At 58.8% G+C, this 11,330-nt stretch overlaps 1 protein-coding gene across 1 annotated transcript; it reads left to right on the forward strand.

The window, feature by feature from the left end:
• The first annotated feature begins 7,866 nt into the window (after positions 1-7,866).
• On the forward strand, positions 7,867-9,130 carry FOXL3 (forkhead box L3). Its single transcript, XM_027125496.1, has 3 exons — positions 7,867-7,973; positions 8,297-8,465; positions 8,720-9,130. The coding sequence occupies exons 1-3, from the start codon at positions 7,867-7,869 to the stop codon at positions 9,128-9,130; spliced, it is 687 nt and encodes a 228-aa protein (XP_026981297.1).
• Positions 9,131-11,330: the final 2,200 nt, after the last annotated feature.

Here is an 11,330-nt window from a genome sequence, read left to right on the forward strand (position 1 = left end):
CTCCGTGGTGCTTAGCTGCTTGCCCACCCGCCCTCCAAAAGAGTGAGTCCCAGAACCAGGCGTGGCCCGGCGTCCGGGCTGGAAGGAGGGGCTTGACGCAAGGTCTGAGGTGGGCCTTGGTGTGGCCTGTCCCGCTGTTGCTGCAGCTGCTCCCGGGGAGCTGAGTGGAGATCCCTGAAGGTGCGCCCCAGAGTCTCTACAGGCCTGGCATCACGTGGGCACCGTGTTTACCCAGCAGGAGCCAGGACAGTGGTGGCTGGACTGGCCACGGGGACGGCGAGGGAGGGGCTGAGCCAGGGGTGGCCTGGGAGAGCCAGCCCCCCAACGCCCTGCTGGAGGGAGGGGACACTGGTCTCCTGGCCCGGAGGCTGGGGCTTGTGGGCGGGGCCCAACCCTGGAGGACTCACGTGAGGACTCGCGTGAACCCCGGTTCATGAAGCAGAGAAATCACAGCCCCTGTGCCTTTTGCTGGGGGTTCCCTCAGCTGTCACCCCACAGATCTCCCTGTGCGCACAGGAGGGGAGACCACGTGCGGATGCAGGGAGGACATGGCCGTCTGCAAGCCGGGAGAGAGGCCTCACCAGATACAACCCCAGAACAGAGAGAAGAGTCTGTGTTTCAGCTGCGCCGTCTGTGGCGTCCTGGTGCGGCACCCAGGGCACGATCAGAAACACACATGTGGTCTTTGCCCCGCGTTGCTGACACAGAGCTTCTCAGTCCCTCAGAATTCCCTGAGCTAAAGACAAAAGAAGAAGGATGTGGGGGAAGCCAGTTATGGGGGTGACGAAGAAGAGCAGAAAGCGGGGTGTGGTGGTTACGTGGATTTCAATCTGGGCTTCTCCCCAGTAAGAGTCTCTCCTGATCCAGAGCCACCCCCATTCAGGTACAGAGAGAGAGACACGTACAGGGGGAGATTTCCTTAACAGTGCGAACGTCCCTCCCAAAAGGGCAATTTCTGCTCTATTTTTTCTCAAAATAATCGTTACGCCAAAGAGGCACACGTTAGGTGACATCGGCTTCCCCTCAAAGGCCAAGCAGTGTCACAAAGGAGGTTCCGAGCTCTGCAGAGCTGCCCAAGAGGCCCAGAGCTGGACAGCAGTTAAAGCCATGGAGACAGGTTCGTTCAGCACCGTTGCAATGGGGACAAAAAAAGGCCTCAGTACAGAACTGGCCGAATTCCCAATGCAGCCTGGAAGGTAGGGATTGACAGCCAAGGAGCAGGTGAGGTGGGGGATGGGAAATCACTGCATCGGGGTTCTGGCTAAACCAGGGTTCTCGGTGATGGCGGGCCAGGGGTCTCTCGTCCAACTGAGCTAACAGGATTCTTGCTAAAGTTGGGTGATGCAAAGCCAGACACGGGAGTCGAGGCCTCGCTGGGAGGGGCTTCGGAGGAGCCTGACTGACACCTCTCGGGTAGCACAGGGTCTCGTCCCCCTAGCACACAGCAAGCAGTGCTCTCAGAGGCTCCAGAGCTGGGGCAGCGGCTGAGACACCAGTGGGAAGCCGGGAGGTGAGCCTGGGAGAGACAGACAGACATGAAGCAAACAGACTGTGCACGCACACCTCGAGGCCCCAAGGACGCTGCCGCGGGGTGTGGGACCAGGAATGAGTCCAGAAAAGGGAAAACGGGAGGCGGGGTGGGACCCCTGGCGTGATGATGAAAGTTGCCAAACGGCGCGGAGTACAGAGTCCCCAGGAAAACGGAAGCCAAGAGGAGCCGGTCCTTCTGTGGGGAAGGCCGTGGCCTCGTCAGGGTGAGGACAGGCCTAGAGCGGCAGCTGTGAGACAGGCCACCTCCGGGAGACAGTCACACAAGGAAGGAAGCGCAGTCCAGCACAGTCTGGCTCGGCCGGGATGAGGTTCACAGACATGGCCGTCAGCAGTCAGCATGTTTCCCCAAAGGAAAATGTGATGCAGCTGAATTGGGAGGGGCTGGTCCTCTCTCAGGTAGGAAGTTGGCAGGGATTTTGTAAAACTGAAAAAGCCTGTCGTTTAGAAACACGGAGGTGATGCGCAAACAAGACAAGAGACAGCACAGCCAGGGAGACTTACAGAAGTGATTTCTCTGGGTCTTTGCTTCGGGAGCAGGGGTGAGGTGGGCAGGGGTCTGCTCTTGTCCATGATCTGACCTGTTGTTTGACTTTTAAAACTGTGTTTATCTATTACTTTGATACAAATTCAAACAGCAGGTAAAGGGGCTGGATGGGAGGAGAGATGGGGGCAGGGCCTGAGCTGTGAGCCCCACGAGACCGCATGCCACCAGCCCAGGGCCCTCCTGCCTTGTCCCGTGTGCTACTCACGACAGCTGTGCCGTAAAATCCGAATTCCATTGTGCCCGTTTTCACCATCTAAACCGAGGCCCAGACAGGTAAAGGGACTTTCCTGAATGAACGCAGGAGCGTGTGGTGTTCGGGACCCAGATCTGCAGAGGGAGGGGCTCAGGGGGCGAGGATGGTGGAGGAAGCCTGGAACAGGACGAAAGAACAGGTTTTCGGTTAAATTCCTCCAGGTGAAAGGCTACTTCCCCACAAGAGTTAGGCAGCCTGCTTGGTCCACGGTAGGACAGCACCTGCCACAGGGCTGAGGAGAAAGGGTTAAGAATTCAAACATGATTAAAAAGACAAACTGGGGGGAAATCAAAACAAAAATCCTCCTTCAGTCGGCCTGGGGCCTGGTTGTGGAGAATCAAGAGGCAGGAGGCAACCCCTCTGAGGGCAGAGACCACTTCCTGAATTCAAACAAGTAAATGAACAAATAAATCACTATATAGATGGGGGCGCGTGCACGACTCCTGCCCTGTGGGCCCGAGGGACGGAGTGTGTCAGTGGGGCTCTGGGGATTCAGGTGGTGGGCTCACCCTCACTCCGGGCCCCACCCACAAGCCTGAGACGGATGAAGGGCAGGGAGGCCCGAGGAGGGGGCTGGCAGAGGGCCCTGGCCCTCCCCGCCGCCTCCCCACCTGGGAGCAAATCAAATGTGCACATTCCTGGGGCCAGTCCCCCAGACGCCATGCCCAGAGGTGCAGGCTCCCTAGGAGGCCGGACGCAGCGGCCCCCAGGCCACCCTCCGAGGTCCTGCTCAGCCCTCACAGGAAACTCTCCCTCAAGTCAATGTCCTCCCCACCCAGAGGGACCATGACAAAAGCAGGTGAGCAGAGACGCCTCAGGAGCCTTGGCCTGGGGGACCGGAGGGGGCTTGAAGGAACCTCACCTTCATCAGGAGAGCAGAGTTCCAAAGCCCCTGTGGGAGGGGTCCCCACCCGCACAGAGGGGTCTTTCTTACTCTTCTCGGAGCTGGCTTTCGGGAACCGGGGTGTGGGCTGGCCGGGGCCTGGGAACAGTGTCCATCCCGTCCCCAAGGGGAGGGGCAGCTCCTGGCCTCTCGGCTTTGATGGGATAAGCGGGGAGAGGACACCGGCTGGGGGGGCCTCGGGGCCGGCTGCAGTGCAGCGTCTGTGGGGTGCACACCAGGCCCAGGGCAGCCCCGCTAGGCTGCTGTGGCGGCTCCAGGCAGCCAGCCCTGCCCAAGGCCTGTGCTCGGTCCCGTCCCTGCTGTAGGTCGCAGCACCCCAGCTACACTCAGCTGCATGTATTCCTGTGGTCACTGCCATCCTGGGGGCCCCTGGGAGGCCTGCGCTGGGGACACAGCCCATGTCTGGTCCCCTTGCACCATCTAGAGGAGAACCTGAGAAAAGCAAGACCAGCCTCCCCAGGGCAGAGATGACCAGAGTCTGGCCTCAGAAGCCCCCTAGGTCCTCAGGATCGGAGTCCAACACCTCAGAAGCAGAGGGGGTACGAAGACCCTCAGCTGCCTGGCAGATGGGTCCCTCAGCCAGCGAGAGCAGCAGCAAGGCCTGCCAGTGGCTACCCGGGCCCCAACCAGGCCAGCCTGTCCTTTCAGGGTCCAGGGGCTCAGGGTGGCCCCACCAGCCCCCCAGGCCAGGCTCGGAGCCCAGGTGAGGGGACTGTCGACCTTGGTCCCCTGTTTTCCAGGACCTAGCACAGTGCCTGGGCCCCAAAATACCTATAGAGTCAGTGGGTCGTTCTTCAGTGAGTGCTGAATACAAGTTCTGTACACTGATACATACTTCCAACACCAGAGAAGAAGAAGAATATGGAATTCATGTGGAGGGTTGAAGTGCTCTGGCCTTCCGGAAGCTTCTAGAAGCACCATCTCCATGGTGTCCCTGGGTCTTGGCGCAGCCTTCCACCCTGGAGCTGTCTGCCCCCCCGCTCCACCCTTATTTCATTCATTCTTATTCCAAGTGCTGCAGAAACATCTCATCCTGGAAGGTTTCCTAGCCTTTAGCCTGGGTGACTGAAGTGCATTCTCCCATGGACGCCCCCCCCCCATGTCAGATCATGTGTTTCTGAGGTCATCTGGCCAGTGTCCACTTCTCACTAGACTGGGAGCCACGTGAGGACAAAAAGGAGCACAGCTCCAGCACGTACGGGCCGGCAGCTCTGCCTGGTTCGGCCCCCTCCGCCCTGGCCTGCTCCCCTGACACGGAAACGGTCAGCTTCCACAGAGGCACAGCCCTCCCGGCCCTGCATCCAGGCTGGCCCGGTCCATCGTTCCAGCCTTTCTGAACCTCTGCAGACCCCACGCAGTCCCGCCGTTGGGGTCGAGGGTTCCCAATTCCCCGTGTGTGGTAGCAGCCCCCAGGCAGGCCCCCAAGGGTCCACACCTCCTGCTATTCACGTCGGGTGAGCCCCCGCCGCCTGGTGCCCAAATTCTCTTTGAGGCCAATAGGATACGTGAGTGGTAGCCGGTCACGGCCAAACCTGGTCTACAGGACACCCTGGGCTCCTGCCCCTCTCTCTGGACCTATTATGAAGGGGGAGAGCTGCCACGTGTGAGGATTTTTATTTTTTCACCTTTCTCTACTTTATAAACTTTCTGTAACAAACACAGCTTTTAACTACAAAACACAAAAGCGTGTGAGTTGGGAGGGAGGGAGACGCAAGAGGCAAGAGACATGGGGACATATGTATATGTCTAACTGATTCACTTTGCTATAAAGCAGAAACTAACACACCATTGTAAAGCAATTATACACCAATAAAGATGTAACAAAAAAAAAGCGTATGAGTAACTTATAAGACACTATAGCGATCACGTGAGTCCCGTCTTCCCCCACACCCTCCTCTTGTACCGTTTGTGATGTTTCTGCATCAGACATGCTGGGTGAGGGCTGCTGGGGTCCAGGACTGTCCCCAAAGAGGCTGCAGCCCCCTCTGGCTGGTCTCCCACGTTTGCGTATAGGCCTCCCAGTGGACAGGCGTGCAAGCTCCCGCAGGCCACCTCCCGAGCCCTGGAACTGCCGTCACATCCTTTCCTGAAGGGCCTGGGTTCAAATCCTGCTCTACCCCACACGAGTGCTGTGATTTCGGGTGAGCTGTTTGCCCTCTCCGTCCGGGTAAAGGGGACTAAACAAAAGGCCTGACTCACAGGATGGCCCTGAGAAGTGAGTGAGCATAAAAAGCGAAAAGAACCTTAGAACACTGCTGGCCTATGACTGCAGCTGGTGCCGCCAGTATTAGTGGTATTGGGAGGGAATTTTTGGCTTAAAGACCAGAGAAACCTTCCTTCTCACTGCCGGGCCCCAAATTAATGTTATTTTCAGAAGTAAGTCAAGCAGGCTTCAGAAGCCTGAGAAACCAAAACACGTTCGGAAGGTTTTCTAACCCACCAGACTTCATTTTCTATTCAATTAAACCAGTGAACAAATGGAGCTGTTTCCTCCACCATCCGCTCTTCAATGCTTCAGAGGCCCCTCCCTGTCTCAGGACCTGCAGCACCTCTGGGACAGGGCGACAGCTGGCTGCCACCTTCCCTGGGCAGACTCTGTTTTGTTCTGGGAGGGAGCTGTGCGATTCCACACCCCCAGGCCTGGCCCGCAGGAGACCTTTCCAGGCGGTCCCCTGCTCTCTCTCTTCCTCCCGTGCATCCAGTGAGATCCGCGAGAGAGCCGGTCCACGAGAGAGCAGAACGTGCTTCCACCTGTCCTGTCCAGGGCTCTGGGCTCTCCCGCCAGCACTCGCATGGCTTCAGCAACTCACCATCCTGTCCCCCCACCTGCTGCAGGTAAGTGGGCGTTCAGACCCGCTCTCCTCTGCCGGGCCTGTTCCCCTGGGCTTGAGCCGGTTGCCCTGAAACCTTAGTTCTCTGACAGATTCAAGTAGAGTCATGACTGTGCAGAGCTCTGGTTTTACTGCTGTGAGGGTAGGAGTCCTGCTACTTTCACTGTGCAGACCTGCCTCTGTCAGAGCTTCACCCAGGTCTCAGCTATATCAGCCGCTGGTCCCTCTGTGCTGCTGGTGGTGTTCGTGATGTGGCTGGACCGCAGCTTGTCCAATGCTTCCCTGTTGAAGGACATCTGGGCTGATTCCAGTTTGGGGAAAAGAGGAATAAAGCCACTATGAACACGTGTCACAAGTGCTTGTGTGAAGTTGAGTCTTCACTTGGGATAAGCGCCCAAGAGTGCAACTGCTGGGTCACATGGTAGTTGCAAGTTTAGTTTTTAAAGAAACAACCAAAATGTTTTCCCAAAGGCTGTACCGGTTTACGTTCCCACGTTCCAGCATTTTAAATTTTGACACCTGGCAGAGAGGAAGCTGGAGCCAATGAATGCATCTGAGCCCGAGTGCACCTCAGATCCCACCCGGACAGGAGCCAGAGCAGGAAGGGCGCTGGTGTAGCTGCCCCGGTGGCCCCAGGTCCTGGACACGCCCCACCCCAGCAGGCGACCACTCTTCTTCAGCAAGGTGGGCAGCAGCAGGCCCTCCTGGGCCAATGGGCTGGACTGAGCACAGGTCATTTCAGAGCTACAGGTGCAGCTTTGAAGGCGAAGTCTTCTGGAAGACGATCCAGGTGTCCTGGCCTTGGGCAGACTCACAGTCTGGAGTCTCATGGCTGGAATTTTGCAGATTATTCACGGAAATGCCTTTGGGTGGACATCCAACTTGAAACAAAGGGGCCCCCTTAAGATCCCACCTCACTTCTTCCTAAAGCGTCCTCCCCGTCTTCTCTCCCACGTGCGCCCACCAGCGGCCCACTCCCCCCAGAAGGGGCCGGTGACGCAGCGGCTTGGCTGATGAGAAGAGCAAGCTCTTCACCCCAGGCCGCAGGTGCCGGGTACAGGGCAGGTGGTCACTGGGCTCAGAGCCCCGCACCGGGCCCCTGGAGGAGGGGACAGTGAGAGACAGTGCGTCAGGGACACAGGGCGCTGGAGGATGTGTTGGACCCTGTGTCTCTGGCCTGGCTCTGATCCAGTGTCCAGGCAGGACACACCCTGGACCACTGCTGCTCTGGGGCTGCAGGCCGGAGGTGCAGAGCCTGGTGGGGAGGGGCGATAGCCCCCGCCCTCTCTGTGGCCTGGCTCCTGGCAGCGCAGGAGCCCACTATGGGGATCCAGGAGCCAGGGAAGAACCTACATGTCTCGGGGTGCGCCCAGGCTTGGGGGACCCAGCGAGCTCTGCCCTGAAGTCTGGGGCCGGCGCGGGAAGCGCGAGGTGCATCAGGCCAGAGTGGTGACGGTGGGCGCCCCGCCCGTCGGTCCACCCAGCGCGCGGCTCCCTCCTCCTGCCGCCGGTCAGAGGCCCACCGCGAGCCCGCTCCGCTCCCCTCGGACGCTCTACCGGTGACTGGGGCCTCCCCCGCTCCGGGATTGGATGCGAGAGGACGGGGTGGGGGCGGGCGGGGGGACCCCAGAAACCCGGGTTCCCAGCTCAGGAGGAGAGCAGCCGGCAGTTCAGACGCTGCTGCGCCGCGCCAGCGAGAACCTCCGCGCAGACCTGGAGCGCCGGCGGGCGGCGCGGAGGAGGCGGCAGCAGCGGCGGCCCCGCAGGCGTCCGGCGCACCACGATGTTTGACAGCTCTCAGTATCCCTACAATTGCTTCAATTACGACGCCGACGACTACCCCGCGGGCAGCTCGGACGAGGAGAAGCGGCTCACGAGGCCGGCGTACAGGTGACCGCGGAGCCGGGGCGGGGCCGCAGGGGACATCGGCCTTCCTCCGCGAGGGGGCCAAGACGCGCCTGGGATGAGGGAGGGGTCTCTTCTCGTCCGCACGTCTGGAGGTAGCCGAGAAGGTTCTCCACCCTCCCCGGGGAACCCCCAGGTGTGAGGCAGAGCTTCTGGGGTCTGCGCAGAGCGGCGCTGGGAGTTCTCAGCGCGCTGGGGGAAGGCAGAGCAGAGCGGGTCCGGCCGGGAAGGGCAGGCGGGGGAGGCTCCAGACTCGCTCCGGGGTCCCCCCTCCGGCGCCCGCCTGGCCTGAGCGCCCCTGTTTGCAGCTACATCGCGCTGATCGCCATGGCCATTCAGCAGAGCCCGACAGGCAAGGTGACCCTGTCGGGCATCTACGACTTCATCATGCACAAGTTCCCCTATTACCGCGCCAACCAGCGCGCCTGGCAGAACTCCATCCGCCACAACCTGTCCCGCAACAGCTGCTTCGTCAAGGTGAGCCCCTTCCCTCCCCCGCCCCCGAGCGGCCCCTGAGGGTCCCAGGTCTTGCGACACCTGGACCACGTCATCCCTGATTGGCGGGGGGAGCGGGGGTGTACCGGCTCACCGGGCGACACCCCCAAGCCCCAGGTCCGGGCGCGTCGTTCCAGGGCTGCCCAGGGCTCACCCTAAGCGGCCCTAAGTGAGCGCTCGCGGCGGGCGGGTCGCACCTGGGAGCCAGCCGGGCGCTGAGCCCCTCGCTCGCACAGGTGCCGCGGACCCACGGCCACGAGAAAGGCAAAGGCAACTACTGGACCTTCGCCGGCGGCTGCGAGTCGCTACTGGACCTTTTCGAGAACGGCAACTACAGGCGGAGGCGGCGGCGGCGCGGCCCCAAACTCGAGGAGGCGAGGGGGACGCGCGCGGCAGAAGCGGAAGCGCCCCGGGGTCCCCCTGAGCCGGCCACTGCGAGGGGGAACCCCGTCCCCCGCCGCGAGGCCCCAATCCCAGCCAGCCCCGCCGCCCTGGGGAGGGAGGCACACAGGGACATCAAGTTCAGCATCGACTACATCCTCTCCACCCCCGACCCCTTTCCCGGGCTCAGGTCGCCCTACGCGCAGGAGGGCAGATACCCCCGGCTGGAGGCCCAGCAAATGAATCTTCACCTTTGGACGATGTGAGAGGGGCTGAGGCTCCTCCGCCTTCCGGGGCTGGCAGCCAATCAGTCTGGGGTCTTCTGAGTGGTTTTGGCCCACCTCAAGTGGAGAAGTGAGGTTCTGCCACATCCCACAAACTTCCACAGACTCAGGCTCAACGCTGAAACCAGCCTAGGCTGGAGGGAAAGAAGGCGATCTGATGAAAGGCACTCATTTCCATATTGTGGCTTTATCCCTTCAGATGAAACCCATCGGGTTCCCGTTTGTCGACTTAAGGGTTTGCTCTAGACTCACCGGGTGATCCTGCTTGAGGACGAAGAACGTGGGTTCAGGGTCACATTCACTTAGAGTCAAGGTCACGCTGGAGCGTTTGCTTCATAGACGGATGCGCACGAAGCTGCCGATGAGCTAAGTGTCCAGTCAGTGAAGCTGGTGGGCATCTTCCTTTAGAGCTGAAAGCAATAATAATACAGTGCAGATGGTCGAGTGAGCTATTAATCAATCCCGTGAATGTTGCCCAAGGTTTTTGACTGTGTCCCTGTTATGGGTAATGTGATTGGAAGTGACAAATGCATCTCGTGTTGTGGGCAGAATATTTGATGATTGTTTTAAAACTTCTGTGTACTTTTTTTATAAACGAAAGAAGGAAGGAAGGAAGGGTGGGAGGGCGAAGGGAGGGAGGTCCAAATCTGGGACAGCATGGGGGCAAAGCGCACTTTTCTTGATTCTTCTGAGCACGGAGTAAGCCCTGTTCTGGCATGTTCCATCCAGCTGGTTTCCCGAGAAAGCAGACATTCCGAGGCAGGCGGCTGGTAAATTCCTGCTACACTGTGAGGTGTATGGTTAGGGACTGCACAATTACAAGCAATGGAGGTGGGTGCACCCATCTGAAATGGAAATGATTTAATTACCGTGTAGAGATGGGCATTTAAAAAACACAATTATGCGCAGTGAAACTATTTGACCAACCTTATCATTTTTCACCAGTCCTTTTTTGCAGAGTTAATTGCTTTCCATGACTTAATTTGAACATTAGTATGGATTACACCTAATCTGATCCACTAGGTGACAATGATTGGCTAATTTTGTAAACGGCAAAAACACACCCAAGGAGGCCGGCTGTCTCGACTGGGAACTATAGTCTTGCTCTATTGGACTCGGAGAAACTGGGGCTGGGGGTAGATGAAGGTAGGCAGCAGCTAGACAGGCCGAATCACGCAAAATACACGCTGATTCAGAGAAGGCTGGGCATTTCATTAAATCACAGAATTCCTTCCTTCACTGGCCCTGTGAATAGAAACCCCACGTGTTCCTTCTGGGTGGTTTTGAGAAGAGGGGGGTTACTCGTGTGAGGTGCCGAGCCCTGACTCCAGAGATGGGCACTGGCGGTGATGTGCTCCCTCGCTCCGCCAGCGTCCTCTCGGCCTGGCCAGGCCGCCAAAGGCAGCCTCTGTCAGTGGGAGAGGATCAGGGTCTGTAACGTGGAGATCACTGCGCCTTCGCAAACACCCACGGCCAGAACTCTTTGCTGGGGAAGCAGCCAGTGTCTGTGGGCTCTCAGGGCTGGCCAGGCACAGTGCTGAGCCCCCAGTGCCAACTGTCCACTGGCCAGCACCCCAGCCCTGTTCCCCTCATCCCATTTACAAATCGGGGACCTGCGGCACAGCAGGCCCAGGTCCAGGACGCAGGCGTGTGACTCCGGGGTCAGGCTGCTAACATACGGCTTCCTCCATGCCGTGGTCACATGCATGTGTGCATGCATGTGCCTCGTGGGCATGTGTTATGTCTGTCTCATTCCTCTTACTTATACCCCCTTGTCAGTTGTGCCGAAAGCATCATTTTAAATTATACCAGGTGTAATTCAGATGGTGACAGGATACAGGTGGTTCTATACACAAGTATACGGCATATAGAGTATCTGAAGATATATTTTTCTGCTACCAACTGAGCAAATAACCTTTCACTTTATCTTTCGAGTTCTCTTCCTGAGTTTCGTTCCGGTGATCAAGCCTCACGGAGATGGAAAGACCCTTTGCCCTGAGCAGGACGCACCAGCCTTGGAGAGAAAGGAGGCCTTGGGTCGGCCTCCCTGCACACGTTCCTGGGCAAAGGCCCACGGCGGCCGCAGCCACGGGGCGGCAGCGGGCCGCGAGACCTGTGTACTGTGAGGTGTAGCATTTGTTTTGCAAAGGATATCAATCACGTTTTTAGAAGCAAAGGGACA

Source organism: Aethalodelphis obliquidens, unplaced genomic scaffold, assembly GCF_003676395.1.
Source record: "Aethalodelphis obliquidens isolate GAN/ISIS:26980383/991018 unplaced genomic scaffold, ASM367639v1 scaffold30, whole genome shotgun sequence".
NCBI classification, from domain to species: domain Eukaryota; kingdom Metazoa; phylum Chordata; class Mammalia; order Artiodactyla; family Delphinidae; genus Aethalodelphis; species Aethalodelphis obliquidens.